This window comes from Alnus glutinosa, chromosome 14 (assembly GCF_958979055.1).
Source record: "Alnus glutinosa chromosome 14, dhAlnGlut1.1, whole genome shotgun sequence".
NCBI lineage: Eukaryota > Viridiplantae > Streptophyta > Magnoliopsida > Fagales > Betulaceae > Alnus > Alnus glutinosa.
In genome coordinates this window covers 4,135,266-4,157,342 of record NC_084899.1, presented here as the reverse complement: position 1 = coordinate 4,157,342, position 22,077 = coordinate 4,135,266, and the positions used below count along the sequence as shown (strand labels likewise).

The window sequence follows — 22,077 nt, the reverse complement described above, 5'->3', positions numbered from 1 at the left end:
ATGACCGTACGAATATTCGAGTGGAGCAAAATGAGAATGCAACCGCTGGGACCATGAACTGTGTCCGTTTGAGCGGGTGACACCCGTCCCTCTGCGCGTATTTCCGGTAGCAGAGAAGCCAAGCCCGGACACACCTGCACCAAGTGACAAAATTGTGTACCATACCAGTATACGCACGTGGTTGCTCTCTGCCTTCCCTTGTCCATAAGTAGGAAACCTCGCTCGCTCCCTCCGAAACCACCGCAACACCTGGCGCCCGCTAGCGTGCAAAGGACCTTTCTGCTCCGATAAGCTTCTAGATTTTTCTTTTTTTTTCTCTCCGAGTTGGTCACAGACGAGGACTCAGACTCGGAGCGAGACGCGAAAGCATCGTGGTCGCTCATTTTTCCAGATCCATTATTAATTAGTGGATAATCGGTACGTTTTGAAGCTTGTTTTTTGTTTAGTTTTTATTTCCCTAGTATTGAGCTTCTTTGATTTTTAGTCCGGAGGTGTTTCGCTTGGTTCTGATATTTTGTATTTGCTTGAAATCTGCAATGATCGGACAATTTAATTTGGTTTGGACGTGAATAATTTTTATGATTTATGATTTATTTATTTATTTATTTTTTAATATTTTGAAAGAGTTTCTGTTTTTGTTTAGAGGTATTTTATTTTGTTTTATTTATTTAGCTTTGAATCTGTTTGTTTGCTGAGAAAAACGAGGAAAAGAAAGTATGGTTATAATTCTTTCTTGTACCGGGATATGCACCGTTAAGTGGATGTTATGTTTTCCTGCGCGTGGATCGTACACGTAATTTCTAGATCGTATAAATTTCCTAGATTTTCTCTGGAGTCATTCAGCTAGTTAGAGTGTTCTTCGTAATATTATTGAATCAATGAAGTTCATGGCAGGGCATGCTTACCAAATGTTCTATCTTACTGGATATTGTTTAGTTTACCGATTAATACCTGAAGTTTTGCTAAATTTTTTTTTTTAGTAATTTCAGATATGGGATCAAGATCCTCTATATTTCTTAAAATAACTCTACCGAGGAGCCTTCAAACGGTTTAGATTTTTTGCCACTTTTGCATTTATGAGTAAGTGAGACAATGAGTTAAGAAAATTTTAATATCTTCTGAAGGTGGTGGTAAATATTGAGGTGGCAAAAAACCTTTTAATTTAAAAACAGTAGTTAAGATTTTAAGAACTCCATAGCGGAGTTACCTTAAGAAATCTAAAGGAATCTAATCCTGATGTAGTACTTAATATATATATAAAAAAAATCCTGTTGTAGTCCAAATTTGTGATCAAAGCTGATTCAGACTTTTGAACCGATGATGATTGGAAATATAATACAGCTTCCTACCAATCAGGTTGGAAGTGGGTTGGATTTTCGGAAGCTTGGGGATTTGAACACCCCTATTCTTTCCTTAGCCTATATTTTCCGGGCAGTTTAGTGGATCACTATTGTCTGGTTGCTAAGAAAACATAGGTACAGAAGTGGAAGCTTTTTAGCTTGTAGTAGGTTTGGTTCAAAATTTTAAATAGGCTTGTGTTTCATTAAAACGAGAAATTATCATAATTGATGTTTAGTGTTATGGAAATAAAATTTTGATTTGATTGCAGTGGATGCAACACAATATTGTTGCTGTAAAATTATTCAAATTAGGAAATCCAAGGAAAGTGCTGGTTGAAGTCTTGCATGTGGGGGCGTCAATCCTCAATGTACAAGCGCTTGCCACCAAGAGATTATGCAAATTTAGTTGACATGGAAGAAAACTCAGGTAACTCACTCTTTGAGGAGATATTAGTGTTTCTTTAACCTATTTCTCTCTCCTTTTGAATCATCAATTGAGTATATGCAATTGATAATGTAAGATGAAAGTGCGGATTGAAAAGGCAATATAGGAGTTCTATGAGGAGATATTAGTCCTATTTTTGGAAACTAGTAGCTTATTGAGTATATGGTCTAGTTTAGTGATACACTTCAAATTTGTGTGAACATTACCAAGCATAATGGTAACTGGGCTTATATCTTGTATGTCTTTTAGCTCTTCTACAGAACAACATGTCTCCAGAAACTTCAAACCCTTCATGGAGGCTATCTTTGCCGCATGTATTAGTCGCAACCATAACTTCATTCTTATTTGGCTACCATATAGGGTTGGTGCTCTCTCTTGAACTCACAGTCTTTTCTTCTTTCTTTCTTGGTGTTATTTGAGCATGAAGCATGCAAACAAAATTTCTCACTTTCGCATTTTTATTTTTTATACTTGTTTTATACAGAGTAGTTAATGAACCACTTGAAAGCATTTCTGTAGATCTTGGTTTCAGCGGGAATACCTTGGCAGAAGGTGACATTGAGTTGATTTTTTACCTTTGCTCTAGTCTGATGTCTGATTCCAGCTTCTAGCTCTCTAATCTAATAGGTTTTGTCATTCATTTTAAATGAAGGTCTGGTTGTAAGTACATGTCTGGGTGGTGCCTTTGTTGGATCTCTAGTCAGTGGTTGGATTGCTGATGGGGTTGGGCGACGCAGAGCTTTTCAGTTGTGTGCTTTGCCTATGATTATTGGTGCTTCTATGAGGTATGCTGATGTCATAAAGAAATAGATAGCACAAATTTTTATCCTTGCACCTGAATGCTATCTTGAGCTTTGTGTTGCAATCTTGGTTTGTCTCGTATATTACATATTCTCATTCATTTAGTTCATTATAGTTATCTCAAATTCCTGGTATTTCCTGATGTGTTAGTGTACAGTTGTTTTCGATAGGTAAAGGGGCTTGAGGGTTTGACACTCCTGTAGTATGGCTAAAATATGTATATTTTTCTGTCACTTATATGGAGGATCATTGCAGATGGACTTAGAAAATATAATTTCATTGATAGTTCCATCTGCAACAATAAGATTTTAATTTGTTCCTTCAGTTGTTGCAACTCTTGTTTGGTGGATAATAGCCTTCTAGTCCATATTTTCACTTGTTCAAAGTTTAGAAATATTAATTTACTATAGATTCTTTTCTGATAGCCTCTTTTACATTACATATGTTTTTGTACTTACAGTTATTTGAAGTGCATACATTGGCTACCAGTAATAATTAATAATGTGCATTTTCAGCGCAATAACCAATAATCTTGCGGGTATGCTTTTGGGACGGTTATTTGTTGGGATCGGACTGGGCCTGGGCCCCCCTGTTGCTTCTCTCTATGTCACAGAGGTTTGCTCCATTTTTGTCTCATTGATTCTAGATTTTTTTTTTTGGTAAGGACGTGCTTCTTTCTTATCTGATCTTGTCCCATCTGTGCAAGCAGGTTTCTCCTGCCTTTGTGAGGGGTACCTACGGAAGCTTCATTCAAATTGCAACATGTCTTGGACTTATGGGGGCCCTATTTATTGGAATCCCTGCAAAAGATATTGCTGGCTGGTAAAATACGCATATTAGATTCCTCAGCATCTGTATTTCTTGTTTGACAGTTTGATGTACTTCTTAATTGTATGTGCTCAGGTGGCGTATCTGTTTTTGGGTATCTACAATTCCATCTGCAATACTCGTTGTTGCCATGATGTTTTGTGCAGAAAGTCCCCATTGGCTATACAAGGTTTGTTTTCATTTATTTTCTGTGTCCTAAGATATTAGTTACTTCCTGTGTACATGGTTGCAGTCTTTCGCTTTTAATGATATTTCGATTAGTTATAAAAAAAAAAATATATATTTCTGTTATTAAGAATGAATGAAGTCCTTAAAATTCCTATTTATAAAAATATTTTGCAAGATGAGCCGGAATGCTTCAAAATATAGAGCTCTAATCTGCCACCCCTTTTTTCAACAGAGCATTTTCTAGTTGATATATACTTCCTCCCTCTTTTGATATGCTTGTGACTCTTTATACGAATTTGGATAGCATGTTATCCTTTAAGTATTTTTCTTTATGAACTCTCTCGATTGCACACAATGGTGCAGTTCAGCTTTCTGTATTGGTTCCCAAAGTTATTGCAGTACTTTCTCTCCTTTCCTTTTTTTTTTTTTTTTTTTTTTTTTTTTTTTTTTTTGTGGGGTGTTGGTGTTGGTTGTTCCCATAGAAACAGTCACTTTCTTCTATGCGAGTTTGGACAAGTATCTCTCCTTGCCATAATATGGGATACAATTTCAATCAAATTTATACACTTGTAAGTACTTATGCTGAGGAGAAACAGTTACAGTTTCTCATTGGTGTGATACAGAGAGGAAGAACTGAGGAAGCTGAAGCTGAATTCGAGAAGCTTCTAGGAGGATCACATGTCAAATTTGCAATGGCAGAATTATCCAAGTCAGACAGGGGAGATGACACTGATACTGTGAGGCTCTCAGAGTTGCTTTATGGCCGCCATTTTAGAGGTAGATATGATACTTTTCTGGATACTTCTTTGAAACTTATCTCCATTTCTTCAGTTGCCATAGCAGCTGTTGCCATTTCTTGTTCTTCTCTGTCTTGTATCCTTTTTGGGCTTTCCAAAAGTGCTTTGTTATTCACGCATTCCTTTTGCAGTTGTTTTTATTGGGTCAACCCTATTTGCTTTACAACAGCTATCTGGTATAAACGCTGTATTTTATTTCTCTTCAACTGTTTTTAAAAGTGCGGGAGTGCCGTCAAACCTTGCCAATGTCTTCATAGGAATTGCCAATTTAACAGGTATAGCTTCAGTTCGTGGTAGCCCGCTTATGGTTCTAGCATTATGCATTCTGATTTCTGACTTGTGACAGCACAATTTTTATGTTTTCCAGGATCTCTTATTGCGATGGCTTTGATGGATAAACTAGGAAGAAAGGTGCTCCTTCTTTGGAGCTTTTTTGGCATGGTAAATTGTACTTGCAAATCACTTTTCTCTTTTCATGTAAAGTTTAGTATTGTGAATATAATATTAAATCTGTGTATCATGTACTTGGGAAGCTGCAAAAGAAAAAGAGAAGTAAAATATATCTTAACTGACACAAAGACTGGAGATTGGCAACAAACTTGGATAGGAAATTTTACTTGCTTAAGAATGCATGTGGACTTTATGGTACTAAGGAGGAGCTCCTTGATACTGGTTTTCATGTTTAAGGAGAAAGAAGAGTGATATTATATTGAGTTGTGTGATCATCCAGAATAGTTGCTATTTTAATATTCTGATGTTAGGCTGGCTTTACACATTCATTTAGTGTGTATTATGCTTTACCCTTACTAATAAAAACTTACCAACACCATGCACAGCTCAGCCAGCACTTCCAAAATCTCTTCTCCTTGTTTTTGTTTATAATGCTATATGAAGTTATTGATCTCGGAGCCAGTCTTGACATTTTGCGTTATATCTGCCCAGGCAATATCTATGGCCATTCAAGTCACTGCAGCAAGCTCTTATATACCAAAATTTGGAGCTTTGTACCTATCTGTTGGTGGCATGCTGCTGTGAGTAATCTTTTAATGCTTACAACTTGAAGATGAATTTGTGGTAGATGCATTCGTTATAAATCTATTAAATGTAAAATGTGGCTCATATTGCTGTGATTGACAACTACTATACTTTTACTTGTATGTGCTGCACAATAATTGTTGTGTTATTGGTTCTTTCCTAGATAGCCTTGAAGGAGAATCTCCTAAGGCTGTCACATGTTAAGTGAAAAAAAAATAAAAATGAAACAGCTGTAACATTGTGGCGGTTGTGTTTCAAAGAAAATCATGGCAGCTATACCTACAGTTAAAAGTTGTATTTTAACTTATCAAAAAAAAAGAAAATCATGGCAGCTATGGTTAAGAAAACCATGCTAGTCAGCAGTAACGTACTTGGATTCTAACTTTTAGTTACCTGGCTGGCAATGTAAGCAGCCCCTGTGATAAATGAGTTGGATGTCTTCGGAAATGCTAGCCATGGAAGGGGTGTGGAGGAATACTTCCTAGAGTTACAGTGCTGGAGAACTCAAATTTTGAATTTCTTTGTGCAGGTTTGTCTTTACGTTTGCTCTGGGAGCTGGTCCAGTTCCAGGTCTCCTTCTGCCTGAAATTTTCCCGAGCCGAATTAGAGCAAAAGCTATGGCAGTCTGTATGTCAGTTCATTGGGTAATTTTCTTCTGCTTCATTTGTTTTTCATTAGGTCTCTTGCTATCAGCCTATAGTAGTGCCCCTGTGCAAACTTCATAGGCTTGAAATTTGTGAGTTAGTTTCTAACCAGATGGTAATACAAAATAAAATGGAATTCTTCATTGGTTCTCTCGACTGGTATTCTTCAGGTGATCAATTTCTTCGTGGGGTTGCTGTTCTTGCGTTTGCTGGAGCAACTTGGGCCACGGCTCTTGTACTCGATGTTTTCAACCTTTTGTGTAATGGGCGTGGTGTTTGTGAAAAGAAATGTGGTTGAAACCAAAGGGAAATCGCTTCAAGAAATTGAGATAGCTCTTCTTTCACAAGACTAGATATTCTTATATTTTCTGGTGAATCATTCACTGCCTGAATCTTTTTCTACCTTACCATGGCTGCTGGCATTGCTAAATGCTCCGCTACTAAGCAGTGTATAGTTATAGAGATGCAGATGTAAGTTTGGCAAATAGATACACGTTGCCGCCAGATTTTGTTGATCGTCATACGCGCTGTGTGGAGGAGTTAACTTGTAGAGAAAAATATATCAGGATTCAGGTGTTTGCTGCTCAGTTAGACATGCATGCTATGAGAACTTTGACGTCTCAATGTCTCAGGTTGAATTTTATGTAAAATTATCGTCTCCCACGAATATAAATGATAAAATTGGGGCTTAGACCATTGCGTGATTGTCAAATGTATGCATGGTGGTTTATTTGGATAAATTAGATGAGGCTGTTTAGACATACGGAAGTTCTTGAAGATGATCATTTTTCTAAGACCGACAATTTTTTACTTGATTCACGAATTTAACATAAAATTAGTGGGTTGAAGTTGAGAGGTTTGATCTGTTTAATTGAATATGGTTTAATACTATTGTCTTAACATGACTTGAACTCGACACTAAATATTTAAAGCTAATAATTTTTTACATGATTTGTAAACTCGATACGAATCCGACATGAAATTAGCGAATTATTATTGATCTATATAATTTTATATTCATGTATCAATATTGATCTAGTTAATAAGTTAATCATGTTGGTTGTCTTCCCCTTATGCCCAAATGCCCAATGGTTGCAACTTGCAGGGTGTCTGGTTGATCAACCTGCTACCATACATAAGATCTACCTTCCTACCTCAGTATCTCCATTACATGTGAATGATTTAAGCTAAAAAAAAAAAAGAAAAAAAAAAAAAAAAAAAAGAAGAAGAAGAAGAAGAAGAGAAAAGAGAATACAAAAGGAACGTAGAGGAGTTCGATGTGGCTGGAAATGCTACGATCTAGAATCGACGTCAGAAAGAATGCACTAAGCTCTTCTTGGTTCCTTTCTACAAAAAAAGAGTTCGCACGTTGGCCTCGCCATGCAACTACAACTTCCGAAGATAATCTTTAGTCATTCCACCTTCCCAGATTAAATTTTCGAAGGAGTTGTGGACGTTACTCTTTATATTCCATCAATATTCTTTATTAAGTAAGTGCCCTTCTCATTCACAACCATCCATGCCCATTCCACTAAATTTTTTTGAAATTTTATTCCATTTACTTGTGTCGCTCTATAAACGTTAATTTTATCTTATTTTGCTAATGTGACACTGGCAACAATCATTATTTAAAAAACAAAAAATAAAATTCAAAAATTGACGGACAGCTCTATATTAGTAAAACGAGATAAAATTAGAATTAAAATATATGTATAGCATTACTATAATTGTAATAGAAAAAACCACACATGCCTCCCTCTTATTTAAGTAGCATATAATTTAAAATGCCTTTCATTCACTACTCATTCCACAAATCACTTGAACAACATAGTATTACTACAATCCCTGTCTTATTTCACAAAAAAGAAAAAGAAAAAAAGTATTACATTCATAAATCATGCAGTCCAATATGTTCTTAAGATACATTTCAAAGAATCATTTCATGGTCCAAATTTTATTTTGTTACCTATAATAGTGTATATAGTATTATGTCATTAAATTTTTTTTAAATAACATGACAATATATATACCATTAGATCTATAACATTTAATTTGGACCATTAAATGATTCATTTCGCTTGAATTGAAATGGAGAGAATCTCCTGATCCTTCAATACTAAACTAAAATTATGTTTTTGAAATATATTATCAAACAAAATAGCTCCATATAGTTTAATTAATCAGAGCAGCTTACTGCCCCTTGGAGCTCATGGGAACTGTATGGAAAAACCAGTACTAGTGCTGGTAACATTCACAGGGCCAAAGTCGTCAAAATCAGAATCTGATCCCATTTCATCGTAGTCGTAACATACTCTCGGAGAATCCTCATCTTGCTCACTTCTGGTCAAAGGAACCCTTAACTCAGATATGGGAACTGGAGGAGGTTCTTCACTGAAATAATTGTCATGGAGCAGCTCCATTGCTGTAGCTCTGCTAGCTGGGTCATAACAGACTAGTTTTTTTATCAGAGAGATCTCATCAGGGGAGCGGTTGGGCAGGCATGCTTCCAATCCAACTGGATTTTCTACCTGAGTGAATGAAATTGTTCTATAATCAGGGAGTTTAGCACAAGCTGGCCAGACTTCCTCAGTTAAGTTTCCCAGCACACTAAAAATTCTGCTGAGCTGATCAATGTCAGCAGTTCCAGGAAAAAGTGGCTCCAGAGTAAAAAGCTCGGCAAATATGCAACCCAATGACCACAGGTCGATCTCCAAACCATAGTTTGTGGATCCGTAGAGAAGTTCAGGAGCCCTGAACCAACGAGTTCCAACACAGGATGTGAGAGCTCCTTGTCTATCATCTCCACCCTCTTCAGCTTCGTACGAGTAAGAACTCTTGAAAGGATCATCCTCCATGTCGCTTGTCGAGCATGTTGCGAGACAAGATGTATCTCCATCGTGAAAATTCGTTTCCTTATCAGTTTCATCAATGGAGCTTTTAGCCTTCACCTCATCTAACTGTCTGAAATATTCTTCTTTACTTATGGTGCCCTGCTCTTGCATTTCATTCACTTCTTGGCCAAAATTGTGTTTTGTTTCAGGAGAAACTTCAGGCTGCTGAAAGGCACTTTCCTGATTTACAGTGTTTTGTTCAAATTGTTGTGGATCGTAGTAAGTGACATATCCGGGCTCCAGAAGTATCCTTGCCTGATACCACAGCCAATCAAAAACACATCAAACCTTGAAAAAATAGCAAGAACAACAGTTTCATTCAAAAGATTTATATACTTGCAGGAAGCACCAGTAACATCCAAATGTGAAAATGCATGTTCTTTTTGGAAATTAAAAAAGTTTGAATCCTCAAACTGACCTCAAATTAGCAGCCGACGGATAAGTAGCATACTCAACAAATTCAGCTAAACACGAAGGAATCACCAAGTAAATGAGCATGAAACATCCACATTATCTCCCATGTCTATATTAACTCGTCTATATCTAGTTATTCTTTATTTTGTCTATAAAACACAATACACGAACAACCAGTTACAAATGCAGTAATGCAGTTTGGGATTAATCCACAAAAATAAGGGCGATGTATTGTCATTACCAACAGTCAATGATTACTACATCAATGGCTATCCTTTTCAGCTATTGCTTGTAGAGACTAATTCTCATTCACCATAATGCAATGAAGCAATAATGCAAAGCTTTCTTATGTTGACAGTAAATTAAACACATAAAGACAAAATTCAAGTTCCTAGCAATCATCTACCAAAGGATCACATATTTCAAAGCACTCACTAAAGTAAAATTAATGCTTGACACAAACTCATGAACCCAAATGGTGTAAAAATTCAAAATTCTGATCAACAGCAGCCCGAACCCATCAACCAAAAAGAACAAATTTTTCTTTCTCTTATTCCCTTTCCTTTCCTTTCTCTTCTTTTCTTTTCCCCCAAACAAACAAACCTCAAAAGGCACAAAGCTTTGAAATTAGGCCAAAAATTCAAACTTCTGACCCAACCCATCAACCGTAAAGAACAAAATTTTCTCTCTTTCATTCCCTTTTGATTCTTTTCTTATCTTTTCCTACCAACCCAACAAATCCCAAAACAAAAAAGCGCAGAATTTTTTCCACCTTAATCACATTACCTGCCCAAAATCCGCGAGCTTGAGCACCCCATCATCAGAAACCAACAGATTACTGGGCTTCAAGTCCCTATGCACGATCATATTCCTGTGACACACATCCACCCCGCAGAGAATCTGGACCATCCACCTCTTCACCTCGCCGACCCCAATCGGACGGCCCTCCCTCTTCGCCTCCCTGATCACCGCCGCCAAGTCCGTCCTCAGGTACTCCAGCACCAGAACCGCGTCCTCGTCCCCGTCCTCGCGCCAGAAGTACTCGTGCATAACGACGACGTTCGGCGAATTGCGCAATACCTGGAGGGCCTCGATCTCTCGGAACGCTGACTGGTAGTCGTGGACCTCCTTGAGCGCCACCACAACGGCGTCGGATCGCCGTCGCGCTCTGTACACGTCGGAGTACGCGCCGGCGCCCACGCGCTCCAATATCTCGTACTTCGCGACGATCTCGGGTCGGGTGTGGATGCTCCAGCTCTTTGTTGTGTGGGGCTCCATAATTGCCGGACACACGAGTCACACGACACAGGTCTAAGCCGGTTTGTGTCAGCTTAGCGTCTCCAAGGTCTCAAGGACTGGTTGGATGGGTTGCTTTATTTATAATTAGAATTTTGCTTTATTCAATTTTTTATTTTTTATTTTTATTTTTTAAAAAAATTCTAAATGCTTGATTTATATTACAATTTTGAGGACTAAAGATAGAACTAAAACTATTCGAATTTTACAGAAATTTATGGAATTCTAAGAGCATTCCTAGTAGTCTCACCAAATTTTACTCACCAAAATAACTAAAAATTACTTTTTTCTATTCTGATGAGCCACTTTATTAAAATTCCCCCAGCAGCCTCACCATTTTAACTAGTCAATATTTACTATTCCATTTAAATAATAATTTTTTCATATTTCTTTATTTTTTCTCTATATAATATTTTTATAAAAAATCATTTATATCCATGAAATAAGGACATTATCGTGTGAGAGATGAGAGATGAGAGAAGAAAATGAGAGAAAAAAGGAAAAAAGTGTGCTAATCATGTGAGAGAGAAATGTGAAACAAAATTTGGTGAGTGAGTTGTTGAGTGAAAATGCCTGGTCTAATTTGACTAGTAATTTCAGTCATCAAATTTTTTTGGTTAAAATGGTGAGGCTACTGGGAGTGGTTTTTAAGAGTTTTCATCAAATTGGCTCACCAAAATAGCTAAAAAACTAATTTGGTGAGGCTACTAAAAATGCTCAAAGAGAGGAGTTAGGGGGCTTATTTGCTCTGGACAACTGCCCGAATTTATATAGTAATTGAATTATAGTAATGATTAACGATCATATTCTCTTCACTATTATTAGGCTATGGCTATCACTTACATTTTCTACTAAACTATTGGTGGAATTCTATTTTTTGATTATGGTTTGCCCTACTTATTTTTAGTAAAATGAGGTGGGTGATTGTTAGATATCAATACAGTCATAACAGCGTCAAAAAAAAAAAAAAAAATTAGAACAAGAATTAGTTTTAAATGATCCGGTCTCATAGTTCTTTGGCCAAAAGGTCGTGGAGAGCCGACTAAACGACGGTTCGAGAAAATGAAAACGACTTTTCTTGCATTCTTGTATAGACACATGGTACAACGGAAATGATTTGTGGGGGACGATAATCGTCTCCCACCCCCCTCTTTTTTGTTTTTAAATCAAAAAAATCAAAAAAGTGTCAACCCTAAGGTCCCTACAGCATTGAAGCTGCTTAACAGGTTTTTATGTGGGAAGCAAGAAACATGTGGATAAGACCACTGCATTAACACTGCCCTCTTCCTGGAGACAGATAGAAAAGAGACAGAATACAGGGGGAAGACATTTACTTCTCATTATGGTTATTGAGGAGGTTGTTTGTCGTTGTGTCTCTTTTTCTTGTCTTTGCATTCTCTTGGGAGGGGGACAACTCCAATGTAATTGTTGCTATTTGTGGCTTCACTGCAATTTATCTTAATATTTTTCTATGGAGAGTTATAAATGTAAGAAACATGCTTCATTTCTCTTCACCAGATGATCATACGTGATAGTCAAATTGGAATGAGGTCCCTTGTAATTTGTTAAATTACTACTAGTTTTAGAAGCTTAAGTTGATAATGAATCTTTAAAATTGAATCATTTACTTAATATTCTAGCACAATCCTTCTAACTTCATGTTAGAACATGTATGCTCAAATATAGTGTTAGAACAAGTGGCTCATATTCTTTTAGGTATAAAGAGTAATGCGAGAGTACCAACTAAAATGGTCAGTTGCAAGGTATTTTGAAGTTTTTCATATCTATCCGTACAGTAAAGTTTTGTTAAAAATATATTATGCTGTAACCCTAAATCATTATTGATATCTTGGTTTCAATACAAATTATATATCTAATTTGGCTCCAATACATTAATGCAAACAATGAATTCAATACCCTCCAAAACCAAGGAGGAAAAGAAGAAGAATTTGACTAAGAATTCTAACACCAAACCATCGTAAGGATGCCAAAAATAGCCATCATCCAGTTATAATATTTGGGTGCAATGCTTTTTCTTTCTCTTGAAGTGGGAGGAGCTGTCGGAGAAACTGTTTGAGCCAGCACTGTTATGACAAGTTTCTGGTCTCCAGCCTTACAATGATCGTCAACACCACATATGTACCATTTTTCTCTTGGAGTTGGTAAAGTGATTACATCGTTTCCACTAGTAAAGAGCTCGATGCCAGCCGGTGCCACACATTGATGGAAGTCAGTGCCATTAACTTTAAGGACATTGTGATCTCCCTGTCTGTAACTAAACACTGCACCAAGAAAGAAGTCGATGCTTTCCATCAAAATGGAAAATATGTAAATCTATTTTTGTAAGCAGTTTATAGAGGTAATTAATTACCTAGTTGATCACCGCCATGGAACTCCTTTCCCAGAGTCCAACCATGGTAATCAACCAGGAAGTCCTTGGCCAAAATAGAAGGGACAAGAAATGCTACAATGGCGATGAAGAAGAATTGGGAAGAGGCCATTACAATGAGAGCTTCAGAAGCTTAATTTATTTTTGCCTCGAAGAGTTCAACTTGAGCCATTTTTATAAGTTAAAAAATCTAAACATATTCACCGTCTATGGACGGCTTTGCCGAAGGGCAAGAAATGAATATAATAGTTTTGTTTTTTCTAAGCAGGCCCATTGCCCAATGGAAATTAGAAATATAGCCCCTCCAATTCCAAGGAATTAGAAATAGCTCAGTCCTAGTCAAACTATGTAGATGGAACTGCTTTTGATGCGAAATTCAAGGGATTTACATCAAATTCTCACTTTGAGAAGGAGGGGCCATGCATTGAAGTAAGCCATAATTGTGGAAGCTGTCTACAGTCTACGGCTGTGAACTTTAGACAATATAATGACAAATGTCAAGACTAAAAGGTACAACCTCTCAGAAATATGTCGTATCCAATGCCAATCTTGCCTTGTGTATTTGTCTTCACCAGAATCTTATCGATAGGAAATAAATCTCATTTTTCGTATTAAATGAGTGTAAAATTCATTTCTCAAAATAAAAACAGAAAAAAATTCATTACAAATTGAAAAATGTCCTTGCATAATAATATTTTACACAACTCTTACACAACTACTTATATTGGTGAGACTTGTGTATGTGAAATCATATATATGGGTCCTATCAATGTGAGTGATTGTGTAGGAGTTAGTGCACCAATCACTCATCTTTCTTCAAAAACAATACAAAGAAGCGTCAATATAATGCTAAACCCTTAAAACAAAAGCGCATATAAATACAACTCTCAATTGGGTCAAAACATCGATACAAGTTGAAAAATTTCTCCAAGTATTGGCTTAAGCCTTTGCTCCATGCACTAAGCCTTAAAAAAAAAATCATTTAAACCGTAACGCTTCCAACATTGAACCAAGTCAGGTGCAAACCGGGTCGGATACAAACCCGTATAGCTTAACACTTATATATATATATATATATATATATATATATATATATATATAGAGCACAATAAAGATTAGCATGGATCCTAAAAAGCTGCTTACAATATTCATAGTCCTATAAACCACATTATCTTGACAAACCAAGAAATTATTTATTTGTTTTTTGTTTTCAAAATATCAAATTTCTTAAACAATTTGAATAGTCTGAACTTTGAGAGTCTTGAAAAGCGGTGGGAAACAAAACCATGAACATTTCTTTGTGCAGACTTTATGAAACGAACAAAGAGTTTATTTTATCTTAAAAGTGGATATCAATTTCATAATATTAATACATGCAAAGCAGCACTCACTCCAGGCTCCAGTAACAACAACCAGACTAAGCATAATTTACCCAGTAATAGTACATGAGAGAATGAACAATTCCCTTCACTTCTTTCCTGGCCAATTTGAGAAATGAAGCTAAACATTCCTTGGTTCAAACTATGTTACAGCAGCTAATGTACACATACATTAGCCAATTTAGACATCTACACGGCTGTCAGGAATCAGCACCAAAAAGCATTTTCAAATCAACAATCCAAGTCAAAAGTGGGATTACTTTCCCCTGCAGATTCAACATGTCCCTAAGCAGCACAGCCTCCACAGACAAGAGTCCTGCACTTGAAGAAATATTTATCTTTAATAACAGGTCATATCTAATAGACAATTTCTCATAGTCCAGCACAGCCTTCAATAGTTATGATATATCTAGAACAAAATCATTACATCCTACTGATGAGTGAGATAAACAATTTGCATCTGTGAACCCGACTCATTGAGACCAGACACCATATTCCATAATTATGATAGCAATTAAGTACCTTTAACTTGTCCATGATCCTAATTACGGAGAGGTTCGATAAGTAACACATCACATGATATTGCCCCTTTAAGTATATGACCCTCACGATTAGTTTAATGGGAGCAGAGACAAAGCAGCCGTATTTCCATAAAATCATCTAAATCTTCTATTGTATTCTCAGTTGAGGATACAAAGATAAACTCCATCAATCATAATACATAACTGTAAAGTTACAGCCAGAGATTTCTCTGTATTCTCTTAAATGATTCAAGGTTGACAAAAAAGTTTCCCTAGTTTGACCCAAAAAAACTAGGTATGAAAGTCCTACCTATAATAAGGAATTATAAAACTGATTTTTTTCATGAGAACATTACTTAGTTGAGCTTTGGGATAGTGCCCTATAATATTACACTGGTTCTCCGTTAGGAAATATACCAGCAAATAAGTGATGATGGAAAATAGATATAAATTCTCTCCTCTCTGGATTTCAGCTCACTTATTTTTCTTCGACTTCATTTACATAGCCATAGACTTTAGGTCACTCGCAAGGAGTTTAATCCCAACTGCCTGCAAGACGTTGATAGACAAACCATTTGAGTGGGTCCTTTAACCATGATGTGCAGCCGTTTGAGGATTCACCACTGCATAGAAGTGGCAGACATTCTCACAGCATCACTTTATGCAAAAAGTATCAGGTTGTAGTCATCAATTAAGGTACCTTTAGGTAAAAAGGGGATCGTTTGATAATTGTTTTTAGGTGTATTTTGATTTTTAGTTGTGATGTCAGATAAAGTTGAAAGTAGTTTGGAGTATTTTGTAAGTATTTTGAGTTGTTTGTTAATAATGCTTTTACATTTTTGCTAAAAAGCAAAAGGCAGTCCCAAAAAGCATTAGCAAACGAGCTCTAAACAACTAAAGAAGCAAACCATCAAGCAGATACCAACCTACGACCTCTCTCTTCTAATGTGAGAGGGAAAATACTCTCGAGCAACAAAAAACACCAAAGGGGGAAAAACTGTACTTACGCAATTGCACAGGCAGACCTTCTGCGCCTTTTCTTCCTTGCCATCTCCTTCCTCCTTGGAGGTTGAAGAACAACCTTGATTGCAGTGTCAAATACAGCTTTGACATTCTAAACAATTAGATGGAAGTCATTGTCTACTAGTAATATTAATCAAAACAAAGTATTCTACAAGAGGACTGTTTAGAGAGCACCAGAATCGACTTGAACAATCTACCTGTTGAGTCTTAGAGCTGCATTCTATATAAGCTGCTGCACCAATTTGTTTCCTCAGTTCCTCTCCCTGTTTATTATATGCTGAATGAGCTAATCTCACACGAGCTAAATCAAATGTTCCAGAGTATACAATTATTGAAGAAAATAAACAATGCTTACCTGAGCAGATGTTATGACATTAGATCCCATATGCTCAGCAAAATACCTACTGTCCTCACGAATATCTGAGAGATAGATAAAAATAATTAACTTAATGTTATCCACAACATATCTGTACAAGGGCACAACAGTAAGCGCAATCTGAATATCTATTATGGAGTTGTTGCCTACCTAACTTTGTTCCAACAAGAACAATTGGAACATTGGGTGCAAATCTACGAAGTTCAGGCATCCACTGGGAAAAAGCACCAAACGGATAACTTTAATCACTGTCATACTAAATCTCCGGCACATTAAGAAACAAAATCAAACTCAAAGAGCACAATTATCTATGTCAATGAAGAAAAGAAAAGAAAAACTCTGTAGGCTTTAATTTAAAAAGGAAAATGACCGACCTTTTTTCAAACATGATCTGAAATAGCAACAAGAAAAGTAACGGAAAAAGAGAAAAAGTAAAACAGGATAAAGTCAGAAAAGGATGCGCATTAAAATCAGTACCTTCTTAAGAACATTTTCATAGCTTGCCCTACTGATTAATGAGAAAGCTAAGACAAATATATCTGCACCTCTGTAACTCAGTGGCCTTAACCTGCTATAATCTTCCTGACCTTCAATTCAAAACAGAGGGAAAAAAAAGAATCAAGAATAAGTCACTAACCAAAATCCTACCGTCAAACTCAAAAGTGAGCAATGGACCACAGTTACATGACAGATCCTCATTACAAAACAAAGTTAACCCAAAAAAAAAGAAAAAAAGAAAAAAAGAAGCTAATCACAGAAGAAGTTTGTCTATGGGGAAACCTAATACCTGCAGTATCCCAGAGTCCCAAATTGACAATGCTCCCATCCACAGCCACATTGGCGCTGAAATTGTCAAACACTGTGGGTATATAATCCTGTCAAAGAAGAACAGACAAATTGAGAGAGACGGGGAGAGAGATCTCCACTTGCTCACATAATATGCACGCCCAATTCCAAACTAAAATTTTTGCCGGACAAATACATAAAGAAAACAACTGGTTTTTCATCTTATGTTTATGTTTTGGTTAACTAATTTACAGTACATGTTGAGGACTGTTTTAGGAGGGAAAGACCCAACAGCAGAAATCTCATGAAATGTTCATAAATAAAACAAAAACAAGTAAAAGAAAGGTTTTTGTCAGATGGGTCATGGAAGACTTACAGTGGGGAACTTGTTGCTGGTGTAACAAATGAGCATACAGGTCTTCCCAACAGCTCCATCGCCGACTGTAACACATTTAATGAACTTCGAAGCACTCATTCTCTCAAACCCACAACTTGTACAGTAGCTCTTGAGCTACAGAACTAGAATAAATGCTAGAATCTTTAAAGTTAAAAGTAAAAACAAGAAGCTTCAAAGAAAAAGTTCAACAAAACGAGACGGAGAAGGAGGAAGAGAACAGTGTCTGTATATGTTGAAGAGTGACGATATAAAAGACACTCTTCTAGTTTCAAGAAAATAACTAAACAACAATTAAATAAATATGAGAGAGAGAGAGAAAGAGAGAGCTGGCGTTGTTTGTAGTCAAAGGTTCTGTATGTACTTTTTCATCCCTCCCGATAAATTTCAAATGCAACCGAAAGATTTTTTGAAATGCAGAAGATATGGGTATGGGCCCCTCTCTCAAACGGCCACCTATAGGCTATAGCTCACTTGCCCTCCTTGCTGGTTTCCAACCATGCAAACCACATAATTTATTGCCAAGGTTGCTAAGCAGCCTAAGCCAGATGTCATAATTAAACTTCCCTGTATGTCTCAATTAAGGACAAACTTGCGTTACAATTATTCCTAGACAGTTCGTTTTTCAATGGTTTGATTATTTCTAGCACTAAACATGCATGTTTAGGGTTGAAAATTTACGATAGGGGTAGGGCATTCACGCTTTTTCAAAGCGGATTTGTTCTTCTAAGTTTTATAAAAAATTTTAAGAAAGATATAAAAATTCCTCTCTAGCATTTTTTTTAAAATTTTTGTTTGTTTATTTTAAAAATATATTATTTCTCTCTTATTTTATCTTTTTTTTTACTACTTTTAATTAAAGTAAAAGTAAAAAAATAATATTTTAATGATACAATGAAAAATGAAGGGAAGCTGTTGTTGGTTTCTTTTTTATTTTTTTTATAGGAAAGTAAAAAGTAGTTTTGTTTCTTATATTTAGAAAAAATGGTTAGGAAGCTGCTAGGAATGCTCAAGATTATATAAGTCATTTTTAATTTGATTTATTTAATTAAACGGGTCAAAACTCTTCAATTTTAATTTGTTAATTTTGTATTGACTTTGTATCAAGTTTGGGGGTCGTGTCAAAAAAAAATTTGACCCTAAATGTTGCATGTCAAATTCCGAATATATATATCGATCATAAGTCGACTTATTTAATTAAACAGGTCGTATTATTCAACTCTTAGAGCATCTTCAGCAAACCATTCATATGACTCATAATAGCTAAACATGGTTATTATGAGTCACTTTATTCTTTCAACAGATGCTTCAAAATAGAATATCTTCGTCAATTTTGTTACAATAAATTTTTTGTAGAACATTTTAGTCTTTTATTATTATTATTATTAATTTTTTCTCATCTTTTCCTCTCTCCATCTTTCTCAACTTTTACAATAAAAAATACGTTGAAAAATAAAATTTAATGAAAGTAAAGAGCGATAGATATTCTATTAGAATTTGTATTAAAAAATTAGTAGCTAAAATAAAATAAGTAGAAGAAGTGTATTTTGAGCGGCTAACATAATTTTTACTGTTGGAAACGTTCTAATTCACTAATTTTGTAGTAAATGTATATCAAATTTTGAAGTCGTGTAAAAGATTGTTAACCCTAATTTATAATCCTTGTTTGTTTGTTGGCATAGGGGTATCATTTTCTTGGTTATAGGGTTATAGCATACGTGCACATCCCCTGCTTTTTGACCCCTTTACAGCACCCTATGACTCTATGAGAAGCCCAATGTTTCCATGTCAAGCACTGGAAGCAGAAACAAACAACGCACTGATAAGGCTGCTATTCTTTCAATTTTTGTTTTTCTTTTATCCAACTATTTTTGAAATCTGGTAATTTTTTTTTTTAAAAAAATGAATAAAATTAGACGAAAATTATAATAGAGAAATTAAAAAAAAAAAAAAAAATTGAATAAAATTAGACGAAAATTATACAGAAGAAAGAAAAGTAGCATTTCTCTACACTAACAGAGTACTAAAAGCAGAGATGTGGCATGGCTTTAATATTAGGTTCAAGGTTGAACCATATTTTATTTCCATCAAATTGAGGGTTATTGTCAAATTTTAGAAGTTTCTAGGTGCCTTAGAGAATTTGAAAACCTGAAATTGCACCGTTAGATACTAAATGGACCAAAATATCCTTCATCCTTGTCGCTATTCATTCACATGCAGGATTCTGAACAGATTATATAGAAAAGAAATATTATAAGCCCCACATGTCTGCATTCCAAAGAGTCAAAGACCTTGGTTTCCCATTTGGCACACATCTCATTGAAGCTCTTCCAGGGTCTGCATTATAAACTATTAATGCTATGTTTGTTTCGTTAGTAAAATGTTTTTTTGCTGTAAAATATTTTTTAAATTTTTTTTTACGTTTGGCTCGTACGAAAAAATACCAACGGTGTAAAACTGAATTTGGCAACCAAAGCCGGAATTCGGCAACGTCCGGCCAGATTCTGGCCAAACTTGCCAGATTCCAGTAATTGGATACCAAAATTCAGGAATTTTCAATGCCCAGCGATTGCAGTTTCCCACAAACATACGTACAAGATTGAAGAGTTTAAATTAAAAAAAGACCGTAAATCGTTTTCCAAAAATTAAAGAGGCTTTTACGGTTAAACTAAAAATGATTTATGTTGACTATTATTTTCGCCCTCACCAAATATCAAAAAATGTCGAAACAAACGGAACATAAATACCTGACTTTTTGGTGCAGAAAAAAAATTAAATAAAAAAAATAACTGTTTTGAAAATATTTTTATTTTTATTTTTTCAAAATTATAATAAAAAACACTTTTTAAATATGAACCCTACTAAAAAATATTTTTCACTTTTATATCACGTTAAAATAAGGTTCCGTTAGTTAAAATTTTGATTTACTATTTTTGTTTTTCTCTTCTCAAAACAAAAATATTAACAACACAAACTCTAAATCCTAAACCGTTAAATACTCTTAGAAACATAAAAATAGTTTTCAGCTTTACTCACAATAGAAACACTTTTTCATTCCAGAAATAAAAAACACATTCCAAAACACATTAAAACATAGCCTTAATAGGGGTTCATAATCTAAATCATATGTTATATGTGTTTTGTAAACAAAACATTTTGTTTGATTGATAATGGAAAAAAAAAAAATCACACAAAATGGGGTGAAGGTTTGCTTCATTTGTTATATGTGTTTTGTAAGATTTGTTTGTAAATAAAGCATTTGATAATTGAAAATGAATTGAAGGAAATTATTTCCTAATAACATGCTAAAAGAAGCTAAAAGATGACAAAAAAAAACCAAAAAAAGATAATATATATATATATATATTATCTTTAGGAATATAGCATGAATCGGCCAATGAGTGTCAACAAAATGTTCGTTGTTGTACGACAATAATATTGTCGGCCTACCATCTTCTAAATTCATAAAAAAAAAAAAAAAAAAAAAACCTCGTCAATAACCTCAGCAAAATGGTATTCACTACCAAAAGAATAAAAATAAAAGATATAATTTATCTTCTATTTTTTATTTATTTTTTCACACTCAAAGCAAATATTCATTTCTCTGTAGTATTGGACGAGAACGGTTAGCAACACAAAGCCAAGCCAAGCCGTCAAGTTTTCGTTAGGGTAAGATAAATATTTAAAAATATAAATATTAGATAAAGAATAATAAAGAATTTATTTTTTAAAAAATAATTTAAATGAAACAGTAAAAAGAAATAACTAAAATGGTTTGAAATTTCACCGAAAAAGAGTACAGAGCTTGCATGTGCGTACATGCCAATTTGAAAGACGCAGACAGTTCATCACCTAACGAATCTGCTAAAATCTAGGTAGCATATTTGCTTGCCTTAACTACAAATTTAAAACACTACCCCACGTGTTCGATATGCTGCTCAAGTGCTCAGTGCTGACCTACCTTCTTGCCTTTAAAGTAGCCATGAGCTATTATTGTCCATTGCCAGCAACACTTCCAACACTTACCAGCAATTTTTATTTTTATTTTTTATTTTTTTAAATTAAGGAAATGAGGAAGGCCATAGCCAATACCAGCCCCATTCCTTGTCCTGGCAGTATTTATTAGGTCTTATATTTTTTTTTCTTTTACAAAAACTTATTTGAGAGCTAATATACAGTATCATATCAAAATAGTGAGATGAGAATGCACTATGAAGCATTATTTGAATGTTAATGCCCTATTACTACTAGCATATAAGATTGAAGAGTGCTACACAAATTTTCAAGTGCTCACTTCTTGACGTTAGGGGTTAAAATGCGGATGTGAATGCGGTTATGAGTAATATCCACATCCGCATAATGTGATCATCATTGTTAAGTATTCACATCCGAGCAGTTATTGCAGTTATTATTTGCTTATCCACATATGTAATAATAGTCATTTTAGATTACTATCCAAATTTATAAGCAAGCTTAAATAAATTAAAATTTCACTTGTTGCACAATTCATGATTATCTACCATAAATGGGTCATTGTTTTATAAAATAAT

At 35.1% G+C, this 22,077-nt stretch overlaps 4 protein-coding genes across 5 annotated transcripts; 1 reads left to right on the top strand and 3 right to left on the bottom strand.

Moving 5' to 3' along the window:
* Nucleotides 1-42: 42 nt before the first annotated feature.
* Nucleotides 43-6,819, top strand: LOC133857073 (probable plastidic glucose transporter 2). 2 transcript variants are annotated; one of them, XM_062292190.1, is made up of 14 exons: nucleotides 44-417; nucleotides 1,610-1,767; nucleotides 2,035-2,146; nucleotides 2,270-2,337; nucleotides 2,438-2,570; nucleotides 3,102-3,201; nucleotides 3,296-3,408; nucleotides 3,490-3,583; nucleotides 4,206-4,359; nucleotides 4,511-4,654; nucleotides 4,747-4,820; nucleotides 5,322-5,410; nucleotides 5,944-6,058; nucleotides 6,229-6,819. In XM_062292190.1, the coding sequence occupies exons 2-14, from the start codon at nucleotides 1,686-1,688 to the stop codon at nucleotides 6,409-6,411; spliced, it is 1,461 nt and encodes a 486-aa protein (XP_062148174.1). In that variant the 5' UTR covers nucleotides 44-417; nucleotides 1,610-1,685; the 3' UTR covers nucleotides 6,412-6,819. The 2 variants fall into 2 exon arrangements, with proteins under 2 accessions (XP_062148175.1, XP_062148174.1); XM_062292191.1 differs by lacking the exon at nucleotides 4,511-4,654 and having other exon boundaries at nucleotides 43-417.
* Nucleotides 6,820-8,136: 1,317 nt separating this feature from the next.
* LOC133857844 (cyclin-dependent kinase F-1) lies at nucleotides 8,137-10,716 on the bottom strand. Its single transcript, XM_062293198.1, has 2 exons — nucleotides 10,150-10,716; nucleotides 8,137-9,204 (listed from the first exon to the last, which is right to left on the bottom strand). The coding sequence occupies exons 1-2, from the start codon at nucleotides 10,639-10,641 to the stop codon at nucleotides 8,266-8,268; spliced, it is 1,431 nt and encodes a 476-aa protein (XP_062149182.1). The 5' UTR covers nucleotides 10,642-10,716; the 3' UTR covers nucleotides 8,137-8,265.
* A 1,779-nt stretch (nucleotides 10,717-12,495) lies between these two features.
* Nucleotides 12,496-13,179, bottom strand: LOC133856604 (blue copper protein 1b-like). Its single transcript, XM_062291661.1, has 2 exons — nucleotides 13,031-13,179; nucleotides 12,496-12,941 (listed from the first exon to the last, which is right to left on the bottom strand). The coding sequence occupies exons 1-2, from the start codon at nucleotides 13,158-13,160 to the stop codon at nucleotides 12,622-12,624; spliced, it is 450 nt and encodes a 149-aa protein (XP_062147645.1). The 5' UTR covers nucleotides 13,161-13,179; the 3' UTR covers nucleotides 12,496-12,621.
* A 1,177-nt stretch (nucleotides 13,180-14,356) lies between these two features.
* LOC133857075 (rac-like GTP-binding protein ARAC7) lies at nucleotides 14,357-17,884 on the bottom strand. Its single transcript, XM_062292192.1, has 8 exons — nucleotides 17,510-17,884; nucleotides 17,135-17,222; nucleotides 16,825-16,934; nucleotides 16,498-16,561; nucleotides 16,327-16,391; nucleotides 16,169-16,234; nucleotides 15,956-16,062; nucleotides 14,357-14,743 (listed from the first exon to the last, which is right to left on the bottom strand). The coding sequence occupies exons 1-8, from the start codon at nucleotides 17,606-17,608 to the stop codon at nucleotides 14,713-14,715; spliced, it is 630 nt and encodes a 209-aa protein (XP_062148176.1). The 5' UTR covers nucleotides 17,609-17,884; the 3' UTR covers nucleotides 14,357-14,712.
* Between the last annotated feature and the right edge of the window lie 4,193 nt (nucleotides 17,885-22,077).

Bases quoted from the DNA above. Each gene is read 5' to 3' on its own strand.
- LOC133857073 (XM_062292190.1), top strand. From the start codon at position 1,686: ATGTGGGGGCGTCAATCCTCAATGTACAAGCGCTTGCCACCAAGAGAT. The intron at 2,147-2,269 runs GTTGGTGCTCTC...TGTTTTATACAG, and splicing joins TTATTTGGCTACCATATAGG to AGTAGTTAATGAACCACTTG. The intron at 3,584-4,205 runs GTTTGTTTTCAT...GGTGTGATACAG, and splicing joins GTCCCCATTGGCTATACAAG to AGAGGAAGAACTGAGGAAGC.
- LOC133857844 (XM_062293198.1), bottom strand. From the start codon at position 10,641: ATGGAGCCCCACACAACAAAGAGCTGGAGCATCCACACCCGACCCGAG. The intron at 9,205-10,149 runs GTAATGTGATTA...CTGTGGTATCAG, and splicing joins AGCTCGCGGATTTTGGGCAG to GCAAGGATACTTCTGGAGCC.
- LOC133856604 (XM_062291661.1), bottom strand. From the start codon at position 13,160: ATGGCCTCTTCCCAATTCTTCTTCATCGCCATTGTAGCATTTCTTGTC. The intron at 12,942-13,030 runs GTAATTAATTAC...TTCTTGGTGCAG, and splicing joins CCATGGCGGTGATCAACTAG to TGTTTAGTTACAGACAGGGA.
- LOC133857075 (XM_062292192.1), bottom strand. From the start codon at position 17,608: ATGAGTGCTTCGAAGTTCATTAAATGTGTTACAGTCGGCGATGGAGCT. The intron at 16,935-17,134 runs GTATTAGGTTTC...TTTGAATTGAAG, and splicing joins GGGACTCTGGGATACTGCAG to GTCAGGAAGATTATAGCAGG. The intron at 16,235-16,326 runs GTAAGCATTGTT...TATAATAAACAG, and splicing joins ATGTCATAACATCTGCTCAG to GGAGAGGAACTGAGGAAACA.